Below are 25,438 nucleotides of genomic sequence, written 5' to 3'. Positions count from 1 at the left end.
CCATGATTTACACAATCAAAGGCCTTTGAGAGATCACAAAAAATACCAATGGGTGATGTCCGGTTATTCAGAGCATTTAATATTTGATCAGTGAAAGCATATATAGCATTTTCTGTTGAAAAGCCTTTCTGAAAACCAAACTGACATTTTGTTAGTACTTTATTTTTACAAATATGGGAGGCTACTCTTGAATACATTACTTTCTCAAAAATTTTTGATAGAGCTGTCAGAAGAGAGATTGGGCGGTAGTTGTTGACATCCGACATATCCCCCTTTTTATGCAATGGTTTTACAATGGCATATTTCAGTCTATCAGGGAAAACACCCTGCTCCAAAGAGCTATTACATACGTGGCTGAGAATTCTACTTATCTGTGGGGAACAAGCTTTAAGTACTTTGCTGGAAATGCCATCAATTCCGTAAGAGCTTTTACTTTTCAGTGAGTTTATTATTTTACTGATTTCAGAGGGAGAGGTTGGTGGAATTACAGCTGTTTCAAACTGTGCAGGTATGGCCTCTTCTATTAATAGCCTTGCCTCTTCTAGTGAAGAAGATGTCGATGAAGGTGATGTGGGAGATACCCTCTGTAAGAAGAATTTGACAGGGCAGTGTGAGACGTAAAATGAGACAAGACCAGACCCTTTGGAAGAAGAATTTGACAGAGCAATGAGAGACATAAGACAAGACACGACCCTTGGAGTAGATGGCCTTATGTCGGAACTTTTGGTGTCCTTGGGGGAACCAGGCATGTCTGCAACTATTCCACATGACATGCAAGATTTATGAGATGGGGGAAATACCTTCAGGCTTCAAGAAGAATGTAATAATTTCAATCCAAAGCAATCATGTGCTAACAGGTGCAGAGATTATAGATTCATCATTTAAATAAGTCATGGTTGCAAAATATTGACAGGAGAATGGAAAAACTGGTAGAAGCCAACCTCAGGGAAGATCCATTTGGGTTCGGGGAAATGTTGGTCCACATGAGGCAATACTGACTTTATCACTTACCTTATTCTGTAGATTAAACGTATACCTACATTTATAGCTTTTGTAGGCACACAGAAAGCTTTTGACAATGTCTGGAGTACAATTTTTGAATTTCTGAAGAGAGCACAGGTCAAATACAGAGAGCAAAAGGTTACATACAGGTTGTACAGGATCCAGACAGCAGTTATAAAGAAGGGAGTGAGACAGGACTGTAGCCTGCTCCCAACGTTATTCAGTCTGCACATTGAGTAAGCAGTAGAGCAGTCCAAAGAAAATTTTGGAGAAGGAACTACAGTTCCAGGAGGAGAAATCAAAATTTTGAGTTTTGCTGACAACATTGTAATCAGATAGAAAAAGTCTTGGAAGAGCAATTGAATGGAATGGACAGTGTCTTGAAAAGATATATAAAATGAACATTTACAAAAGCAAAACAAGAGTGATGGAATGTAGCCAAATTAAATCAGGCTATGCTGAGGGAATTAGATTAGGAAATGAGACACTGAAAGTAGTAATGTGTTTTTATATTTGGGTAGTAGAATAACTAATGTTGCCAAATTAGAAAGGATATGAAATGTAATGTGGCAGTGACAAGGAAAATGTTTCTAAAGATGAGAAATTTATTAACATCTAATTTAAATTTACCAATGAAAACAATCAATTATTGATAAAATTATTTCATTGGATAGATAAAGAAATCTACTCATCAAGTGGCTGCAGAACACATAAAAGACTGTTGTGATTGGCAAACTTTTGGAGCCAATGGCTCCTTCAGGCAGAAGGGTTAGAGGGGAAGGCAGAAGGATGAAGGAAAAGGACTGGAGAGGTGTAGGAAAAGGGGTAGATTTTGGGAAAGTCACCCATAACCATGGATCAGGGGAGACTTGCCATATGGGACGAGAAGGAAAGACTGATTGTTGGGGACTGCATCGGATGAGATTTGAATACCTGAGAGCTTAAATGTGGAAGACAGGGTAATATGCAAGACAGAGATTACTACCGAAAACATTATGCACGAGTTAATAAGTGAGAGAAGCTAAGTGTATTGTACGTTGAAGAGGGTAGTGAAAATTAAGACGGCAAAGACAATGAAAGAAGCACGAGTTAATAAGTGAGAGAAGCTAAGTGTATTGTACGTTGGAGAGGGTAGTGAAAATTAAGACGGGAAAGACAATGAAAGATGTAGAAAACTAAAACGGAGTGAAGCAAAGAGTAGTTACAGTGAAGAAAAGCTGAAATGGAAGAAATTAATGTAAATTAAGGCCAGGAGGGTGGTGAGAACCAAGGACATGTTGTAGTGCTACTTCTCACCTGCAGAGTTGTGAGAAACTGGTGTCTGGGGGAAGAATCCAGATGGCGCATATGGTGAATCAGGTGTCAAGGTCATGAATCTCATGTTGTAGAGCATGTTCTGCAACAGGATATTGTGAGTTACCAGTTTATACCTTCTGCCCAAGCTCATTCATCCTTATTGATAATTTGGTGGTAGTCATGCCAATGTAGAAGGCTGATCAGTGTTTACACATTAGCGTGTATATGACGTGTTGTTTCACACGTGGCTCTCCTTTTGATAGTATATGTCTTGTCAGTTACAGGGCTATTATAGGTGGTGATAGGTGGGTGCATAGGGCAAGTCTTGCAGCAAGGATGGTCACAGGGGTAGGAGCTATAGGGTAGGCAGATGGGTGCAGAAGGAGCTTAAGGTCTGACATGAATATTGTGGAGATTGGGAGGGTGATGGAAAACTATTCTAGGTGTCGTGGGCAAAATTTCAGACAGAATGGATATCATTTCAGGGCATGATTTTAGGAAATTGCTGTTTTGTGGAGGGATCAGCAGTACTGTGATTGGATGTGATGGCCTGGGAAATCTGCTTTTTATCCAGGCTGGTAGGGTAATCATGTACGGTGAAGGCTGAGATGAGAATGGAGGTGTATTGTTGAATGGAGTCTGCAGCCTCCGATGCCAAGGCTGTATGGGAGGGATAATTTGACATGGAATGGATGGCAACTGTCAAAATGTAAGTACTGTTTGTTGATAGGTTTAATGTGGACAGAAATGTGTAGCTGGCCTTCGGTGAGGATGAGATCAACATCAAGGGAAGTGGCATGGAATTCAGAATAGGACCATGTGGAATTTAATTGGGAGAAGGTATTCAGAGATTCCAGGAATTTTAGCAGGTTAGCCTCACCGTGAGGGGTCCATATGGTAAAGATGTCATCACTGTATCTAAACCAAACCCTTCTTCCTTCCTCATCAACCCTTCTGCCTGAAGAAGGAGCTGCCAGCTCCGAAAGCTTGCCAGTCACAACAGTCTTCAATGTAAGTATTCTGCCACCACTTGGTGAGTAGCTAATTTAAATTTAGATGTTAGGAAGACTTTCCTGAAGGTATTTGTGTGGAGCATAGCCTTATATGGAAGTGAAATGGATGATGAACAGTTCAGACAAGAAGAGCACAGATGCTTCTGAAATGCGGTGCTGCAGAAGAATGCTGAAGATTAGATGCATAAGTCACGTTGCTAATGAGGTGATTCTGAACAGAAATAGAGAGAAAAGAAATTTTTATCACAACTTGACTAAAGGAAAAGTTAGGGACTCATTCTGAGATATCAAGGAGTCGTCAATTTAATATTAGAGGGAAGTGTTTTGGAGTTAAAACTGCAGAGGGAAAAGCAGAGTAAGCAGGTTCATATGGATGTGGGTTGCAGTAGTTATATGGAGATGCTGAGGCTTGCACGGGATAGAGTAGTGTGGAGAGTTACATGAAACCATTCCTCAGACTGAAACCCCAACAAAAATATGGGATATAATGATGGAGGGCCTGTGGTAGAAACAGAGGTGAAGAGGAGAAGATAGATGGTAAATGATACATTGGCACACAGAGTAGCAATGTTACAAAACTTTTAAACAATCTTTTAATTACTGTTACTGAAAAGGTGGTGGTGTCAGTTTCAGTACATGCTGCCATGGATATACCTCAGACCAGCTATTATGAATAGCTAAGGTAATGTGAATATGACTGACCCTCACTACACCAGTAAAAGAAATGTCCACCATAAAATCTTTAAAGCTAAAAAGAGCTAGTGTCAGAGACAGGAAAGGACTTGGAAGAGCAGTTGAACGGAATGGGCAGTGTCTTGAAAGGAGGATATAAAATGAACACCAACAAAAGCAAAATGAGGATAATGGAATGTAGTCGAATTAAGTTGGGTGATGCTGAGGGAATTAGATTAGGAAATGAGACACTTAAAGTAGTAAAGCAATTTTGCTATTTGGGAAGCAAAATAACTGATGATGGTTGAAGTAGAGAAATTATAAAATGTAGACTGGCAATGGCAAGGAAAGTGTTTCTGAAGAAGAGAAATTTGTTAACATCGAGTATAGATATAAGTGTCAGGAAGTCGTTTCTGTAAGTATTTGTATGGAGTGTAGCCATGTATGGAAGTGAAACATGTACGATAAATAGTTTGGACAAGAAGAGAATAGAAGCTTTCGAAATGTGGTGCTACAGAAGAATGCTGAAGATTAGGTGGGTAGATCACATAACTAATTAGGAAGTATTGAATAGAATTGGGGAGAAGAGGAGTTAACTAATTAATGGAAAATCTCAAAAAAAGATATGAAACAATTACTAACAAAGAGATAGAGGGGCTGGCATGCCTCCATCCTTGCTACCTTCCCTGTTTTCCTTTCCCTATAACCTGGGTTGTGAGTAACTAAATCCACTTTCCCTTCTTCCCTTTCTTTCCCCTCTCTTCTCCCTGATGAAGGAACATTTATTCCGAAAGCTAGGAAATTAAATTTTCGGTTGTTTTTTGTGTTTCTATCGGCTGTACTGAGCTGAGGTAAGTACTCGCCAGCCCCTCTATCTCTTTGTTAGAGAAGAGGAGTTTGTGGCACAACTTGACAAGAGGAAGGGACTGCTTGGTAGGACATGTTCTGAAGCATCAAGGGATCAAAAAAAGGCATTGGAGGGCAGGGGGGAGGGTAAAAATCATAGACGGAGACAAAGAGATGAATACACTAAGCAGATTCAGAAGGATGTATCTTGCTTAAGTACTGGGAGATGAAGAAGCTTGCACAGGATAGGGTAGCATGGAGAGCTGCATCAAACCAGTCTCAGGACTGAAGACTACAACAACAACATTAAGTTGTGTCACCTCTAATTTATTACTGGAACATGTGCAAGTAGGTTGAAGTACGTCTTAGTTAAACTCGTAAGAGAAGAGTAAAGAAATACTGCCAAATTCCCATTCAGTTTCATTTTTGCCAGAATGCTCTAAAATTTTTAGAAAAGACAATACACAAATGGCTTCATAACCATCTGTCTGCAAATAAAGACTGCACAGTATCAAATTTTGGCCAATGAGGCCTTTGTGAAAATAGATTACACACACACACACACACAAAGGGAGGAAAAAAAAACTGCAGCCTCTGCCAGCTGAAGCCACACTGTGAGTAACAGCAGTGATGGCAGTGGCAACTGGGTGGGGATAAGGAGGGTGCTGGGGCAGCGAGAGGGAAGGGTAGCAGGGTGGGCTGGGGGACATTGAGGTGTTGCTGGGGAGTGCGCAAGGACAAGGTGGAGAGATGATAGGGCAGATAGATGCAGTCGGCAGGTAGGCAGAGGGCAGGGGAGAGGTTTGGGGGGGGGGGGGGGGGAGGGGAGTTGCAGAAAAGGAGAGAAGTACGAAGACAGGGTGCATTGGTGGAGTGGGGGCTGTGTATTGGACTGGGAACAGAGATGGGCTGGACAGGTGAGAAAAATGACTAATGAAGGGAGGATGCCAGGAGGGTTGGGAACGTAGGATATATTGCATTGTCACATTCCATCCTGGATTTTCCATTGTTTGACATCTGCAAATAATAAATTATCGAAGTCAGTTTGATTTTTTAATTGTCCGATATTGAAGAGGCTATTTACATTTACTGCAAGAATGTACTTAATTTACTAGTCAGTAAATTACAAACAGCTGGTATATGCTACAATCTGTCAAAGGTGTTTGAGTGTAAATCACAGTATCCTCACAAGTAAATTATAATACTACAATGAAACAGGAAACGCTTCTAAATGGTTCAAACTGTATATCTCAAACAGGAAACAAGGGTTGTTAATAGGAAGGAGTCCTGTATTAAACTGTCGTTCATCTCGCAGCTGGGAATAACAATATGTGGGTCCCACAAGCCCTTTTTTTTTCTTGTGTATGTTATTGAGAAGTCGTCAATAAACTTACCAGATACCAAGTCTAATTTGTTTGCAGATGATACAAACATTGCAGTAAATAACAATTCAAGTATAATTTTAGAAATGTCAGCTATTGAAATTGTCATGAACATTAATAAATGGTTCCTTGTCACTAAACTTTGGAAAGACATTGTTTGCAGTTCAGAACTTGTAAGTGATTTCTATCCAGTATATGCCTAAAACATGATAAGCAGGTAGAAGAGATTAACGCCGTTAAATTCTTGAGATTGCAACTTGTAATAAATGTTATTTGTAGGAGAATAATGGAGAACAGCTGAAGCATCTAAACAAATCGTTATGTGAATTTGGGTGCTAGGGTTTTGAAACTCTGTATTCTGCAGAAGACAATATATTTCTTTTTCTTTTACCCAAACATGTTATGGCACACAGGTATCAGAAGATGTTTGGGTAAGTAGGGAAAGAAGTGAATTGTTTTGCAGAAAGCAGAGTTAAAAACTCAAATTTAATTTGTAAACATGGGAAAAAAATGTTAACATGACCTTCCAGTGCCAGCAAGATGATTATTTCAAAGCCATACCAATGTGGATGTTTTGTCAGGCATAGGTATTATGAAAGTAAAAAAGCTAGCACACTTCTCTTACTTTTATTTAATTTTTTAGATAACTCATCAAGTCAAGGTAAAGTTTCCTGAATCCAAAACTGTGTAACATAAATTGCTTGTGGTGTGAACACAAGAACACTGTGCACAGGCCTTTTTAACTAACTACTGCTTCCAGTCACTTACTTTGGACAAGAAAGCTGTCAATTATTCGGGAACATTCATTTACAATAACTTTCCAGCAGCCACTTTATCAAATAACTCGAGTGTTTAGTAAAATCTGACTGCATTGCTCAGCGCAGTTATGTGATAAGTGTAAATAATTGTCATGCATGTGTTTTCTCTTTAATGATGTGCGGATGCAATAGCTTAAGAATTACTGCATGCGCGTGTGTATTACACATTTACATGTTTTGCGGGAAGTTTGGTATTACTTCATATATGAGAATAGTTTAAGATGTTTTTGACTTATTCCACATTTCTGGGAATCATTTCCATTGGGATCCATGGAAGGGGCTTCAGCATATGATTTAATTTTTTTAAACTTATGTTATGTCTTCTTATTTTCTGACATCTGCATTTTTAAGGTCTCTTTACTATGGCTCTAGGGAACAGAAGTTTCTTTTGACAAGGGCAGAGGGGAAGGGGGAGAGGGGGGAAGCAGTTAGACACAGGGACCTGTCCTATATAAGGAAGAATATGAGGAAGAAAAGAGCCAAAGATGAAAGAAAAAGCGTCCAACAGACTTGGATATCAAATGTAGTAAATCTGTTAACATTGTAGCAGCTTCAATAGAAATTATACTGGAAGGAGAGATGGAGAAGAAGTACAAGTGGATTAGAAAAGAAAATGGCATATGAGCAGAATATTGTAAACCATATGTAAGGAATAGATAGAAAAGAAGAAAGAGAGAGAGGTGGGGCCATTAAAGGTTGGGGTGGGGGGAGGGGAGGGTTCTTAATAAGACAAAATGATAACAGATAACTTGGGTGGAAGGAACTTGTATGTGTATGTGGAAGAGGGGAATTAGAATAATGTAATCTGCATACAAGATCATGATGGGCAGACAGTGTGTGATTGAAAGCAAGTTCTCGTCTCAGGAGTTCTGGGGTACTGGTACTGGGTAGAGGATCCAATTGGTCCCTGTGGTATATTGGCACTCAGTCTCCTTGACTTGTGTTGTAGTTTGTGTTCAGCTAATGGGTACTTGGTATTCTTGTGATGAGCTAGTCATTTTTTTTCTTTTATGGTGTACATTCGAAAACAGCCCAAATTTTGAAGTAGTGCATCAGTTGGCAGAGGGAGAACACTGTGGCTACTGAGTGCACATAGTGGGAGGTGTAGACAACAAACTGCCATTAGCCTCATTTCAATGTGACCCTTAGTTGTGCTACAGTGAGCATGTGCACAAGCTGTTTGTCATATTAGTAACAAGGAAAATGCTTGAAGAATAATGTGTGTATATGAAATTTTACTACAAACTTGGCAAAACAAAGGTGCAGTTGTCACAGTGGGTGGACAAAAAGTCTCTCCTCATCCAAAAAAAAAAAGCACACAAGTTGGTCAGAGATCAAGGTGATATTGTTAGTGGTTTTTGATTGCAAAGGCATTGTCCATCAGGAATTTGTATCGCCTTGTCAGCTGGCAAACAACAAAGTCCAAATGGAAAGTTTAGTGTGTTTGAAGGATTCTGTGAATACAAAGAGGCTCGAATTGTGGAAAAACCAGATGTGAATGTTGCATCATGACAGTGCACTGGTTCACATGTTGCTCCTGATCCACAGCTATCTGGCAGACCATCAGTTTTCCATTGTACCCCCTGTTCTCCAGACCTATCCCAGCAGACTTTTCTTGTTTCTCAGATTAAGACCATGATGAAAGGACATAATTTCTAAACCATAGAGGAGATTCAGGACAAGAGACCTGCACTCCATCCTGAAAAGTGCAGTCCAGGAGGTTTTCAACCAAAAAAAAAAAAAAAATGGATGAAATGTTTGAAATAGTGTATTGTGTGTGGCAGGGACTACTTTGAGGGGGACAGTGCTCAACATGTAGTTCAATGAGCAATAAACATGTGATAACCAAAGTTTGGCCTTTTTTTGAACACACCTCGCATAAGTTCTGCTAGTTTGTTGGTGTTTGCCCATATATGGAATACAGAAGTCAGCTGATAAACAGTGAGAAAGTTTTTGAGTGTATCTGCCTTTAACTTTGTATATTTTGATAGAGGTTGTGATGAAGTATGTGGTGATTTCATGGGAAAGGTTATCACAGCAGGAATGGTTGCTGTTGGAATACCAGTACAGCAGAGATGCTGAGTCACAACTCAGCATCTGCACTGTACTGGTATTATTTACTTATAGAGAACTACATTATTTTATTTTATTTACATGTCTAGTTCCATAGGACCAAATTGAGGAGCAAATCTCCCAAGTCGTGTAAAGCCAGCAGTAGCTAGTATTCAGTGAGAATCTGAAATTATGTTTTATTTTGTCTTTTTGTGAGAATCATAGATAGTGAAAGAAAAAAAAAAAAAGGCAGGCGTATATAGGATTTCCCTTCTAGGAGTTGTCGGGCATATTTTCTCTGGTGTTTCAGTGTGTAGCTGAAGTCAGCCCAAACCACATACTGTTCATTCACTAGAGCAGTCTGAAATTAGTCTTGTGCAATATTCATTTTATTGGTGAGAATGAACAGCAACATTAAAACATGATGAATAACCAGTACTCCAGCAGCATCTGGCCAATGCTGATGCACAGTGGTAGCAGCCAACTTCTGGCTATTCTTAATGTTTTACTGTCCATGTAAATACATAGCAATAAAACAAATATTGTACTAGACCAAATTGGGGCCACTCTATCAAAGGAGCACCTAAAATTACATCTTAAAATTAATTTTGTGTGTAACGGGAAACAAACCAGCACTTTCTATCAACACTGGACGCCACTCTTACTATTTGGCTGCAGATGCCATAACCTGGTGTATGCAGCATTGAAATAGTCAAATACTTGGAGTAGCTGGATATAATGCACACAAGCATTTATAATTAGTTTAACCATCTAGAGTTTTGACTACTCATGCCATTTTCAATTAATCACAATAATGGAGGTTCTGCAGAACTTGTAGCTGCACAAATTTATGTTTCATATTGTATGGAATCATGTTCCAATGCTTCAGAGGGTCGTAGAGGCAAACATAATTCTTTCTGCATGTGACAACAGTATTTTCTTTCCAGTTAAGTTCCTCATTGAAAGCTACATCAAAGTTCTTCATTATTTATGATACACTTTTGTGATACCATTGAGGAGAACAGGAGGCAGTTATTTGCAGAATTAAGATGAATTAATTTCTGATGGGATACTAAAATTACGTGTGGTATTTCTCATTTAGTTTAAGTATCTCAGTTTGTGCCCATCTTAATACTGAAGACAGATCGTATTCATCTGGATGATGAGATATCGGTTTCTTCAAGTCTGGCACTTAATACTTACAGTAAGACAGAACTGACAAGACATACAAGAAGAACAGTTGTGGGTTCAGGTCTGCCCTGTGTGACACTCCTGAAAGAATATGCATCCAGAACAACTTTCATTCGTGCAGGCAGTGCATTGCATTCTGTATCTCAAGCAGCTTTGTAATCAACTAGGAGCACTATAAGGCATTTTTAACTATCATGTTTTCCTGAGCAGTGTGTCAAAGTTGACAGAATCACATGCTTTGCAAAAATAGGTTAGTATCAATATTGTGGCCTCATGGTTGTCTACGGCATATTTCAGGATCATCAGTTATATCAATTATTGCAGTGTTCCTGCTGTGGCAGTTTTGAAGATTACACTGACATTTTCATACTATTTCAGTGATATTAAGTTTTCAGTTATTTGGTTATAAGTGACAGTGGATAAGATGCTGATTCATCAATAATCACAAGGTGATTGTGAATGTTTGTTCTTAGGGATAAGTCAGTCTATGCTTCTTTTGCATTACTGCGATGTATCCCAATCACAAGAGAAACATTAAATATGTATGTCAGCACAGGTACATAGCAATCCATATTAGTCTTGATCATCATTGTGCTGGTACCATCATTGCCCATCACTTGGTTCTCATTATTTCTTTTCTTTTTTTGTTTATTGTAACATGTTTTAGGTAGAATATGCCAGGGTTAGGTATCTAGTCTGTGGGGTTCTGGCATGTGATAATTCTTTGCAGTATGAGGGCTGGCTGGTGCTGAAAAAAATTCACTCAGCTCATCAGCCAAGATTCCAAAAACATTTTCTGATTTTGTCTCTATGACAGCCAGTCTGTGGATGTTCTGCTTCTGAATCATGGGATTTGTGTCACAGCATACAACATACTGAGAATGACTGATTTTGGCGTCACGAGCATATTGGTTTACCATGTTCTGCAGGTTTCTGTATACAGTGAAACTCCAATTTTACATTTTCATGTGATCCAGACTTAAAAAATGCAAAATTGAGGAAAATGCAGAATCGAAAAAAAAAATTTAACCCCCCCCCCCCCCCCCCAGAACAAGAGCAAAAATAAATTTAATTAGCACATTTGATTAAAAATTGCAGTCCTCTCCAATACTTTGTATAAAATATGTCTACGTAAAGGAAATTAAATGTACAATGCAATGTTTATACAATAATCTGTGGTGATAAATTTCATCACTTCATAAAAAATCAGATGTGTAACAGCAAGTAAAAACTCATCAAAAAATTTGAAATTGATATCTGGGTACAAGCCAGTCAAGCTATTTTCCGACATGCTACGAGCACAAATTGTATGTTCAAAACATGTGTTTTTGAAAGATCATCTTTTGTACTCAACCAGAAAAAAGCAAAAATTGATGAACACATTGAATTGAACCAAAACATCACAGCAGCTAGGTGGTAAACCATAAGCAAAAATGCAGATATATGCTTAATGACGATCTTTATCACCATTACTGTTATTGTTTAATGCTTTTCTTGCGAGCCGCTGCCCTTCATATGCTCACCACCATTAATGCGTTATTTTAGTCTTGAACAGAGAAACGGAGACGTGGAAAAAAAAAAGAAATGAGTTTACTTCCCCAGTTGATGTTACAAGCTTATTAGAAGTCAGCTCTGAATTTTTGTACACTGTGTAAAATGTAAATCTGAAAGAAAGCTTAGGTGCTATAGTTTTGCTTCATGCCCTCTATCAATGCTGCCATTCTTTACGGTCTACAATGTGTGGTTTGTATGATGTCAAGTATATATTTGAGTAGTGTATGTAGTTGTTGCAACTGTATCGTGTCAGATTTGAACATGAAAGTCGTTAAAATGTGCTATTGCGAAACTCTTGTTCTATTTCTGTGTGGCATCCCTGTTGTACCACATCATCTGTACGAAAAGTATGTATTTTCAGTACTTCAAAAAATTCTTTCACCCCTAATTGCATTCCTGTCACTGAAGGGCCACTCTCCTCGCACCGCATTTAGAGTAGGCAAGCTAAATTTATGTGTGTTATTGTGGTGTGGTGACTGCATTGGCTGTTGGATGATTGAACAAGTCTCAAGCCAATAAGAGTTCACTACCCAAAAATGGGCAACATTTCCTCGATTATGACCGAGCATATTATTCGAGACTCAGTGTTTTAATTTAAAAGATTGATGATTAGTATTGTTGCTGAATACAGTACATCAGAAATACACGCAAATAGATGATACTGAGTTATACGTAGCATAAGAAAAGTTGATGGCTGGACCCCTTCATTACGTATTGGCCTGATCAGAAACATTTCATGTTGACTGTTGTGTTCTTCCATTACCACTGCAAACTACCAGTAGTTGTATCATAATTGTGTGGTGAAGCTAAATGTTGCAAGTTGTGTTGGCAGCACTTATCGTCAACATTTCCTCTCTCATGACTCCCCTATCCACAACGGCCTAAAATACCCCCTGAGCTCCACCATCATATGTCGTGCAAACCATCTGTCTTTTGTTCCACTTATAACACATTCAGTCACATCAAATTTCAGTAGGAAGGAAACGGGATGAAGTCCAGCGAGACATTGAGTATGAACTTAGAATCGAGGTTAACCTTATGAGGAAGAAATGTAAAACCGGGGAATTTTTAGTATTGACCTTACGGGTTTTTCATAGGGGCTACAAATTTATGGTTTAGAATTGCGAGAAACTTAAAATCAGAGAATGTAAAATGATGTTACTCTGTACTTTGTGGCCTTCAGCCTTAAGATTTGACTAGAAATGTCTATGAGGAGCATCCCTATTGTACATCCTTTGATTTAAGTCAGTTGTCAACTGAGGGGTAGAAATTTTTCTTACTTGGATTGTACATACCGGAGCATGCTTGTTGTAGAGGGCCATGAGCTTATCAATAAGTTCATGTATCTTGACATCTGTTTTGGGCTTTCTAATTGTTTGATGCCATCAGACTGCTGAGCAATCCACTGTCATAGTGACACAGTGTATATGTAACCTGATTTGAGCTTTGAGGGCTGTGAGAAATAGACTAAAATAGCTAGAGCTGAAGTTTGACAGGTATCTCTTTGGTGATCTTTACTGTTGCGATTACTCTACACGGATCATCATTAAAATTGAAACACCCATAAGGATAATGAATAACGAAATTTCATGTATTGTGGATATACTGTATAATTAGGAAAAATACATGATTGATTTTGTAGAGGATTTGGGAGTTAAGAAAGTGCAAAATTTAGTATATAGAGATCCCATCTCTGGCAGCAGCAATAAGTCTAACTGAGCTGGTCATTGCACTGAACTGAGCTTATGTATGTCATTCCGTGCTGCTTCAGTTCTCTTCAGAGCCCATTAATTGTAACTGTTGTGCAATGGTGGCATGCCAGTCTCTCACAACCCATTGACTAAATTTTTTCATGGGGTGAAGATCTGAAGATTCTCCTGGCCAAGGTGACAGTCAGATATCCTTGTTCTGAGATAAATCAGGACAGCATGAGCCACATGTTGTTTCGTTGAAGTATAAAATTAAGGAGATCTCGAAAATTTTACACAGCCACTGTCCTTAACATATTAGAAATGCAACACATTTGTTCAAATTACTGGATATGCAAGCCAGAGTTGATAGAGTTTTATAGTCAGTGGCACTCCATACCATCATGGCAGGTGCTGCGTCCATGTGATGATGACAAATACAATCAGGCAGATTTCGTTCTTCTGAAAGACTCGATACACGGATATGTCCGTCATGATGCTTTATTCGGAACTGGGGCATATTTGAAAAGACGATGTGATGCCACTCTGCATCCAGTGTTGTTGGGTGCACAACTCTCTGCAAGCATCTTTTTGTTGCTGTGTCAAGGGAAGTCAAACAATGATTGCTATGTTTACTTTCCTTGGTGCTCAAGACATCATTGCAGTGTCCATGTGGATACTTTCCTGTATGCGAACAAGCTCGTTTCCTGACACAAGTTACATTGGTGGCGGGACGGTCCTTTTCGCTCGAGGAGAGACTTGAACCAAGAACCTCTCATTTTGCAGCTGCTCTCGCTAACCACGGGACCACAGCGCTCCTGAGCTCAGATTAACCTTGATGTCGCCTATCTTCACATAGACTACTCAGTTTGTATATTTTGCTTATTTTTTCATAGTTTCACACAACTTCTTCCTGTTTTCTCGATTGATCTGTGTTCAGTTTATCAAGGCCTATGCACTGTGGCAACTTATAAATAAATCTGACGGGGGTGCGATGGGGAGGTTCCCTTGTAAGAAAGGTCATAGGGTCAGTATTGCCTCGTGTATTCCTACATTTCTACAGAAGGCCTATGAACTGTGGCAACTTATAAATAAATCTGACGGGGGTGCGATGGGGAGGTTCCCTTGTAAGAAAGGTCATAGGGTCAGTATTGCCTCATGTATTCCTACATTTCTACAGAATCCAAACTGAACTTCCCCAAGGTCGGCTTTAACAGTTTTTCCTTTCATCTGTAAAGAATTCATGTTAGTATTTTGCAACTGTGACTCTCATTAAACTGATAGTTTGCTAATTTTCAGACCTGTCAACACCTGCTTTCTTTGGAGCTGGAATTATTGTATTCTTATTGAAGCTTGAGGGTATTTCGCCTGTCTCATACATTTTTCCCGTCAGATGGAAGAATTTGGTCATGGCTGACTCTCCCTAGGCTATCAGTACCTCGAATGTAATGTTGTCTATTCCCAGGGCCTTGTTTCTACTCATACCTCCCATCTCATCTTCATCTATGTCCTTTTCCATTTCCATAACATTGCCCTCAAGTACATTGCCCTTGTAGAGACCCTCTATATACTCATTCCACCTTTCGGCTTTCCCTGCATTGCTTAGGACTGGTTTACCATCCGAGCTCTTGATATTCATACAGGTAGTTCTCTTTTCTCCAAAGGTCTCTCTAATTTTTCTGTAGGTTGCATCTATCTTACCCGTAGTGATATATGCTTCTACGTCTTTACATTTATCCTCTAGCCATTCCCGTTTAACTGTTTTTGTTTGCTGGCAATCTCATTTGTGAGACTTTTGTATTCCTTTTTGCTTGCTTCAGTTACTGCATTTTTATATTTTCTCCTTTCATCAATTAAATTCAGTCTCTCTTCTCTTACCCAAGGATGTCTACTAGCCCTTGTCTTTTTACCTACTTGATCCTCTGCTGCCTTCACTCTTTCATCTCTCAAAGCTACCCATTCTTCTTCTGCTGTATTCTTTTCCCCTGTTCTTGTCAATCGTTCCCTACTGCTCCCTATGAAACTCTCTCCAACCTGTAGTTCATTCAGTTTATCTAGGTACCATCTCCTTAAATTCATTCCTTTCTACAGTTTCTTCCATTTTAATCTACAGTTCATAACCAATAAATTGTGGTCAAAGTCCACATCTGCCCATGGAAATGTCTTACAATTTAAAACCTGGTTCCTAAATTTCAGTCTTACCCTTATATAATCCATCTGAAACCTTCCTATGTCTCCAGGTATCTTCCATTTTTTCAACCTTCTTTTATCAAACAATGGAAAATCGAGGATGGAATGTAACAATATTATGAGAAGGAAAGTTGCTGCTCACCACATAGCGGAGATGCTAAGTTGCAGATAGGCACAACAAAACAAAACAAATCTCCCGTGCCTTATCTTTGCAGTCTCCTACCACCTCCTAAAGTCCCATCATCTGGCCACAGAGGAGCATTTCCCTGGTAACTTAGTATCACCCAGGACTGGAGCAATTGAATTACATTCTCTACCAGGGTTTCGATTACCTCTTGTCATGATGCCCTGAAATGAGAAATGTCCTGCCCACTATCCTTCCCACCCTTCCAACAGTGGTATTCCACTGTCCTCTGAATCTACACATATAAATGTCCATCCTTACAAAACCCCTGCTTCCAGTCCCTTACCTCATGGCTCATACCCCTGTAGTATACCTTAATGCAAGACCTGTCCCGTACATCCTCCCACCACCACCTACTCCAGTCTGGTCAATAACATCACCTATCCCATCAAAGGCAGGGCTACCTGTGAAACCAGTCATGTGGTCTACAAGCTAAGCTGCAATCACTGTGCTGCATTCTCTGTAGGCATGACAACCAACAAGCTGTCTGTCAGTATGAATGGCCACAGGCATACTGTGGCAAAGAAACAAGTGGACCACCCTGTTGCTGAACATGCTGCCAAACATGATATCCTCAATTTCAACGACTGCTTCACAGCCTGTGTCATATGGATCCTTCTCACCAATACCAGCTTTTCTGAACTGGGCAGGTGGGAACTTTCCCTGGAATGCATCCTACATTCCCGTAATCCTCCTGGCCTCAACCTTCGTTAGTCACGTCCTCACCCATCCAGCCTCTTCCCTGTTTCCGTTCCAGCACTACACAGCTGCCATTCGATCACCAAACCCAGTCTCTTTATTTCTCTCCTTCTCCACTACTCTCTCTCTCCCCCCCCCCCCTCTCCCCCCCCCCCATCTATCCACCCCAATGTCTCCCCTGCTTTCCGTCCAGCCTGCAGCACTTCATTGTCTACCACCTCCACTGTACTATCTCTCCCCCTCCCCACCCTGGTCACTTCTTTACCCCCACCCAGTCACCACCCACATCATGCACTGGTGCTGCTGCTCACAGAGTGGTTTCAGTTGCCTAAGACTGCAGTCGTGTGTGCATGCGTGCACACGCGTGTATGTGTCTATTGTTGAAAAAGGCCAATGGCCGAAAGCATTAATTGTGGGCCTTATCCCCAGTCCATATTCACCTACCACTTTTTCTTTTCTTCCTTTTTCCACTATTGAATTAAAGTCCATCGTGACTTAAATTTTCATCTCCCTTAATGATTTAAATAATTTCTTTTACCTCATCATGTATTTCTTCAATCTCTTCAGCATCTGTGGAACTAGCTGGCAATGATTTACATAATTTCCTTTACCTCATCATGTATTTCTTTAATCTCTTCAGCATCTGTGGAGCTAGCTGGCATATAAACTTGTACTACTGTGGTTGGCGTGGAATTCGTGCCTATTCTGGCTACAATAATGTGCTCACTATCCTGTTCATAGTAGTTTATCTGTGTTCCTATTTTTTAATTCATTATCTAACCTACTCTTGTATTACCCCTATTTGATTTTGTATTTATAGTCCTGTATTCACCTGACCAGAAGTCCTGTTCCTCTTGCCACCAAACTTCCTTAATTCCCACTATATCTAACTTTAACCTACCTCTTTTCCTTTTTAAATTTTCTATCGTACCTAACAGACGAAGAGATCTAACACTCCACACTCATACCCATAGAACGCCAATTGTGTTTCCCCAGATAATGATGTCCTCCTGAGTAGTCGCTGCCCAGAGATCCAAATGGGGGACTATTTTACTTTCAGAATATTTTACCCAAGAGGATGCCATCATCATTTAACCATACAGTAAAGCTGCATGCCCTCAGGAAAAATTATGGCTTCCTTTCACCAATTCACACTACCAGCTCAGCAATGCTGTTTTGGTTGATGTTTCAAGGCCAGTTCAGTCAATCACTCGGACTGTTGCCCTTGCTGCAACTACTGAAAAGCTGCTGCCCCTCTTCAGGAGCCACACATTTGGCACCGTATTGTATGAATAATTATGGTTAATAGCAAGTTGTGGGGTTTGAGAATGAGTATGTCAGCCTGAAACCAGTAATCAATGCAACTGAGATGGACAGAAAAAAAAATTGAATTTTCTTACCTTTATGTAGTTATAAGGTTCAACAAACTCTCTCCTCTGTCTGCCAAGTGGTGCAGATTAAAAATATTCCTTATACTTTGCTGCCTATCAGAATATTTTCTATGTAATAACCATAGTCTTTCTCTGATTAAGAACATGTTGGCATTGTTTACATACTCTATTAAAGCAGTAACTTTAAGTTTCACTTAATTGCTTAAGGCAAATGAGCTTGGTTCCTTTGAAATTGACATGGTCATTATCCTTCCACATCCCTCTACAGTCTGAGATTGTGCTCCATCACTAATGATCTAATCATCAATGGGCTGTTAAACCTAATCTTCTTTCCTCCATCTTAAAGCCGTATTTACTTCATAATTATGACATATTTTTGTACACTGTTGATTTTAAGTACAAAATCCTGTGCAAATTTCTTTTTTATTGGTGTTCTTCCTTTTTTCTGTGCAGGCGAGACTGATGTTTGATGGTGAATTAGAGAGCCTTAAAACTATAGCAGCAACTAATACAGTGCGTGTTCCGCAACCTATTGTGGTCTTAGACAATCCTCGTGGTGGATCTGTCTTAGTTTTAGAATATGTTGACATGAAAACATTAAGCAAATTCTCAAAGCAGCTTGGACAACAACTGGCCAGATTGCATTTGCATAACAGTGAACTAAAGACAAAGGCATCACAAGGTTTTGTGGGACAGGAGGAAAATGTTTCTTATGTTGAAAAATTTGGATTTCATGTGACCACCTGCTGTGGCTACATTCCTTTAGAAAATGAATGGTGCGGTGACTGGCCAGTAAGTAAAATTTATGGTTAATATTAAATCTATATTTGTAAGTAATATAAATACCTTAGAGGGATCAATATAAAAATTATTTGTCATCTACACAATAAAATAATAAAGTAATTTATGGATAAGAGATGTGCCACTTTGGTCAACAAAAGGAAGGAACTGTATTTGGACACTGCCCTACATGCCATTTTCAGCTTAGAGCAGTCTCTCTTACCAGCATCGTCATTTTCTAAATAACTTTCATGGGCGCACGGAATTGGGGGGGGGGGGGGGGGCGGCGCAAGAGCGGAGTCTCCCCCTTCCCCACAGACCTTGTGAGGGGGCATGCTTCTCCCTCTCTCTGCCCAGATACTTGGAAACAAACAGCCACTGTACTACTACCACAGCAGATCAGAAACCCAAGCATCCTACTTACAACTTCTCTCATTGGACCTGTCTCACATTTTACTGCCACATCTGGTATTCTGGAATGGAAAACAATTGGTTATCCCATTGACCAGTGACTGCGCAATTTGGTCCTATAAACAAAGGTCATCATCATCACATTAGAGATGTTTCATATATGCAGACCGAACAAGATGGTACATTGGGTAGCAAACTGGTCCTACATTTTGGAGGACGACAGTTCAAATCCATGTCTGGCCATCAAAATTTAGGTTTACTGTAATTTCTGTAAATTGCTACAGGCAAATGCCAGGAAGACTCCTTTGAAAGGACACAGCTGGTTTCCTTCCCCATTGTTGAAATATTCTGAGTTTGGGCTCCATCTTTAACGACCTTGATGTCAACAGAATTTTAAACCCACCCTAATCTTACAATCTTCCTTCCTTCCTTGATATATACAATGAAGAAATATATTTACAGGTCAAAGGGTGATATGTTAGATTTATGGGAAATGCATAGTATCTTTCTTGAGATAAAGAAATTAGTATTGCAGTAAGTTAAGGGAAATAAATTATCTACTGCAATGTTGTCATGGAAATCATTGGAAAGACAAAGTTCAGCAACTGTACATTAAGAGGATAAGATGGAGAGCACAATGTTTGAAGGACATAGTTGGAGCAGAATCTGAACATAAATAACAGTCTGAGGGGGTAATGATGGGGGAAATTAAGGGTCATGATTAAATAGTGTTTGAGAATCGGTCCCTAACTGTGAAGTAGATAGCAATGTTCTGTAAATCAATGCTTGAAACTGATAGGTTATAGATGGCTCTTAGATTGTGCTTGTTGCAACATATTAATAGATGGTTGCATGATAATTGATACCAAGACTCGAAAATAACTGGTAATGGTCTGTAACACACTACTGTCATGCTATCTTATGATAGATCCTCTGGAATAGGAGTGCACTCGAAAATATTATTGGAAGAAGAAGGGATGTAATCATTACCAGCCTTATTTAAAAGTACAATCTGGAGCTGGCTCTTGAACTAATAAAAGCTGGTCATCCAATGGAAACATACACTGATCAACCAGAACATTATGACCACTGACCTAATCTCAATATAAGCCCGTCCAGGTGACAGCAGTATGGCCTGGCGATCAATGACTGCTAGTCAGACACATGCAGGGTGCATGTAGTATCAGTGAGCAAGCTGTCCCTGTGTAGAATGGGGAAGGCTTGCAATCTATCTAGTTTGACTGACAGCAGATTGTTATGACCTGGAGGCTTTGCTTGAGCATTTTGGAAACTGTACGACTTGTCAGATGTTTGAGGAGTGCTGTGGTGAGTGTCTTCAACATGTGTGACTCCCCTCGTTACAGATGTCGAATGTTGTAGGCTGGGAAGACTGGTTAAACAGGCGGTAAACTGTGGTATGCATATGCCAATGTTAACTCCACGACACCAGCAACTTTGACTGAGATGGGCAAGTGCTTATTGGCACTGGATGTCGGTGCAGGGTCAGAGTGTTGCATGGTCTGATGAATCCCGATGCTTTCTTCACCATGCCGATGGGAGGGTGTGAATCCATCACCTTCCAGGGGAACAGCTCCTTCGTACCCGTACTCTGGGACAGAGACAAGTTGGTGGCAGCTCCATTATGCTCTGAGGAACATACACGTGGGCATCCATAAGTCCAGTGCAGGTCATGCAAGGCACCATGACTGATTGCAGAACACACACACCCCTTCATGATGATCGTGTTTCTCAATGGCAGTGACATTTTGCAGCAAGATAATTCATCATGTAACAAGGCCTGGAGTGTGATGGAGTGGTTTGAGAAACTCACCAGATCTGAACTAAACGAAAACATCTGAGATGTGATTGAATGCAGTGTCACAACTCATTGCCCCCTCCCCGGAATTTACGGGGATTAGGTGACTTGTTTGTGCGTATGTGGTGCTATTTCCCTCCAGCGACCTATGAAGGCCTCATTGCTTCCATGCCACGACACATTGCTGCTGTTATCCATTCTAAAGGTGATCATAATGTTCCGGCTTATCAGTGTATTTGCTCAGCAATTTCACATGCCTAACTAGGGTGAATATGGCTGAGTGAAGGATTGATCCCAGTGAAATGGAATTAGTTGAACATACTCAGTCCAGTTGGGTGTTTGTTGCTGCTAGTGTCTAATGGTGTTCCATGTTTAATTACCTTTTATGGAAGCTGAGGAGCATATAAACATGTTATGACTAATGTGACTGCAGGTTTTCTTGGGTAATCAGCTTAGTGATGGTCTCGTTTTGTTGCAATATTTCAGTTAGCTTCATAACCATCACCTTCAAGTGATCCTCTACCTAAAGGTGGTGGGTATGAAACCCATTGAAACATTGTAGCAAGATGACTCCACCACTTGGCTGATCACTCAAAAAGATTTTATCATGTGGTGACCTATTTCTTGGAACACAAAAGGATAAAGTGATATTGTCAGCTACAGTTGCTGCCTAGGAAGACAGTGTCAGTAACTTTCTCATGGGTCTCCTACAGTTCTTCAAAGAGTGCCCCTGTTGACAGAAAACGTGCACTTAGATATTACAGAAAATATGCACTTAGATATTAATTCCAACGATTTCTTCTCAATGAAGAACAGTAAGCTGTACCTATCTCAGTCCTATCCCTCAGTATATCTCCTTCATCATTGAGCAGTGAATGTTCTGGCTACATGCTGTGTGGGAGCAGTGTGTTTTTTTTAGAAGAAGAGTTTTCTTCAAGATACACTGATTAAAATGCAACAGATACACTTCTTTGAACCAAATAAAACCGACCATATGCAGACTGTGGCCAACTACACATTATATTTCACAGATAACTGCACACTGTCATAAACGAAACATTTCCTTTATGCTTTGTGTACATTATGTGATGGTGCTATAAATGTTTCTGTGCCCAACCTGTAAAGTCAAGACATTTTGTCCTGTTGTCCTCCTGTGCTTCATCTTAGTGACAAAATTCTCCTGTAGTCCGTACAATGAAAGAAGAACCCTGACACTTAAAAGTGGTCTTTGGATGGTTGCTTCACTTATCTACTGTGACCAGTCGTGCATGAGGTTTTGAATACCTTTCTGTGGCAACACCTCTTTTGTTGTCACAGGTCTGTAGGCTATTGTTTCCAGTCATGTAGCTTTGTTACCAGCAGCGACCATTTTTCACTTAACACTTGAAAACCTGCACGAGCACTGCCCAAGTGTCACAGAAGTATAGGTTACCTTGTTAGTGTAGGTTTCAGCCAGTACTCTTTTCACTGAACACTTTGTCTCACAAGACATGTATTTGCTCCTGATAATTTAATGATGTAGGACACTTGTATTAATTGGTGGCTGATTCCGTGTCTTTACTTGGCTACAGTGGATGAGCTTGAACGATTGGCCGACTAATGAGGCTACCAAATACACACTCGGTGGGTGGCCAGGCTAACTGGAGTGGGAATTGTTATTGGCAAGTTTATGGTAGGGAGTGCCTACTTACAGACAGTTTTATTCCTGTTGTCAGTGAGACTATTTGCAAATTGTTGACTGTTGCTATTCAAGTAATAATACAATTAAGAGATACTCCTGTCTTTGAAAAGCTCATTTTAACCCTAGTGTACATGTAGTCTAAAAGTTGGCTTTCTCATTGCGATACCATGGACAGCTTTCCATATGCTTTCTGTATATCCTAAACACCTTAAATGTTTTAGAGTCTAAATTTCATAACATGTCTCATTTTAATTATTATGTGTAGGAAATAAAGTTTTTTTTACCTGCTGTCTTGCATGATGTTCTCTTGAATGTGTCATCAATTTATTCTTATCTGATTGGCACAGCATTTCACTAACAGAACTTGTAATCATCAGGTGCTCCCTGAAGTACATGTTCAGTTAGTCTGTGACATACCTGAGAGGACACCATGCATTATCAGCATGGGAAAACTTGATGTCTTGTACTTACTGTTAGTAGTAATTGCAGTAGTTCTTTAAGACTTCTTATTATATGGTCTTATATATAGCTGTAATTGTATTTCTGCAGTGATTAAAATAGTAATTACATTGTTGCTGTATTTTTCAGACATTCTTTGCAAGAAATAGACTTGACCATCAAGTCAGGCTTGTTGAGAAAAATGTAAGTATGAGCCAAACATGTTGCTGTTTGCAGCATTTGAAAATCTGTATGTATTTGGCAATCTTTACTAGATGTCATTATTAATTACTTGAAGAAAAAAGTCTTTTACTGTAAAGTTTGGGTCACCATCTCTTTTCTTGCTCTGGATTGGCCCAGATCAGTTGGGAAAAGTTGAACCGGTTTTATAGTGTTTCAGTAAGAGGGTAATCTCTGAAACATAGCAACAATTTTATTTCTATAGTGGCACATAGTCTAAAATAACCGATATTTCTATCAGTGATCAAAAAGGGAGGAACAGGGCTCAAAAACTTACCCAGCCTTCCTGTCTTCGGTTATGGGCAGTTTTCCTGAATCACTTCGTGCAAATGCTTGGGAAGCCAGAGGATACTCCCCACCTCATGCGACCACCTGTAATTGCTGTAATTGTGTTTCTACTTTGTATAAATTTACTAGATTTCATATCTGCAGCACACCACAACCAGTGAAAATTTCTATGCTTCATTCAGTAATTTCCAGTGTCTGTTTGAGGTTTTGCGATTCTCCAGTATAACTGGCTGGATTACTTATTTCAAAGGTTGGATGAAATCAATAGGACAACACATAGTGCAGCATGGTGGTGCTCGAACCAACCTTGGAGTGAGGACTGCTTTGCTTTTTACATTCATACTCTGCAAATTGCTAAAAGACAAAGAGAATACAATACACTGCAAAATTTCAGCACCAGGAAGAATAGCAAAAAATGAAAATTTCCTTGTGTACATATAATATTCTAGGATGAATAAGTAAAATATTAACAGTTGCTGTTGGTGGTCGCTTACCAGTCGTATCCACATCCAATGACCAGATGTTTTCAATGGATGAGAGATCTTGAGAACATGCAACAGTTGGACATCCTCTGCACTGAGGCAAATCAAGATGGCGTGGGCAACATTCAGTCTTGCATCATCTTGTTGAAAGGCAACATCTCAAGACCCCAAAAATACTGCACAGCCACTGACCTGAGCCAGAGGTGATCATGTTCTGCACTCAATGGCATCCTGTATGATCACATCAGGTCCTGGGCCTGTATGACAATGACAAATGCAATATTGCAGTGTTTATTCCCCTCAGAGCCTCCATGCATGGATACATCTAGCATGAAGTTGTAAGCAGAACCACAACTTGTCAGAGAAACAAGGTGGTGGCACTCCTGTGTCCAGTGTTGTCATTGGCAGAACTTTCTCTTCTGCTGCATCAAGGGAACCTGCGCAATGGTCATCATTCTGACTGTCCATGGTACTACTTATCTAGCTGCAAACAAGCCCAGTTCCTGATGGAAAGTACGTGACATTGCTGTACAGTGGTGCAGCGCCTAGTGAACATGTCTGTGCTTTTGGTCAGTAGTCTCGTGGTGCTCCTGAGATTCTTCATGGAGTTGAGTATGGGCTTCTTGATCACATCAATTCTATTTTTGCATGACATTTGTGAGATCCTAACTGATATAAGCAGCAATATTGTGGAATGATAAACTGCAGTGTTCATAGGCGATGATCCTTACGCAGTCTAATACTGGTGGACATTACTCTTTCGTATGTGAGGCATAACACAATCTTCTCACAAACAACCAACATTCAAATGCAATTTTTGAATGAGTAACCTGCTGCTTTAACTTCTTCGTAAGTGCAGAATGAAGATGGTGTTACTCTACCTACTCTCTAAGGTTGTGGTGGATTTCTGACCATTTGCATATCCAAGTTTCCTGCACATTTCATGCCAATTTGTCATTTGTTGTATTCTGTCTTCATGATGTTCCAGTTTTAATGGCCAGCGGTGAAATATAACTTACAACTTCCCATTACATTCCCATATTCTCTACCAGATGGATGTCATGATCTATCTTTCTGTACTTGGGCTAAGAGTACTCTCTCCAATATTCCTCTCTCCAATTCTCCTATTTTGAAATTTTCATTACCTTCACTCAGTCGCTCCTAGCATGGATCTCAGGCAACACTGCTGCTGTTAACTTGGGTTGGTTGATTTGGGGGGAGGGGACCAAACATAAAGGTCATCGGTCCCATGGGGTTAGGGAAGGATGGGGAAGGGAATCGGCTGTGCCCTTTGAAAGAAACCATCCTGGCGTTTGCCTGAAAC

General features: G+C 39.9%; 1 protein-coding gene across 3 annotated transcripts in view; it reads left to right on the top strand.

Annotated features, from left to right (window-relative positions):
• Positions 1 to 25,438, top strand: part of LOC126355659 (ketosamine-3-kinase-like) — a 56,009-nt gene that overhangs the window by 22,227 nt on the left and 8,344 nt on the right. For all 3 annotated transcript variants that reach the window (XM_050006042.1, XM_050006034.1, XM_050006026.1), the window contains 2 exons: positions 18,432 to 18,770; positions 23,255 to 23,308. In XM_050006042.1, coding sequence (XP_049861999.1) covers positions 18,441 to 18,770; positions 23,255 to 23,308 — 384 coding nt within the window. In that variant the 5' untranslated portion in view covers positions 18,432 to 18,440. The remainder of the gene's footprint in view (positions 1 to 18,431; positions 18,771 to 23,254; positions 23,309 to 25,438) is intronic.

Source organism: Schistocerca gregaria, chromosome 1 (assembly GCF_023897955.1).
Source record: "Schistocerca gregaria isolate iqSchGreg1 chromosome 1, iqSchGreg1.2, whole genome shotgun sequence".
NCBI classification, from domain to species: domain Eukaryota; kingdom Metazoa; phylum Arthropoda; class Insecta; order Orthoptera; family Acrididae; genus Schistocerca; species Schistocerca gregaria.
Note: the sequence above shows the minus strand (reverse complement) of the source record. Positions and strands in the feature narration are given on the sequence as shown.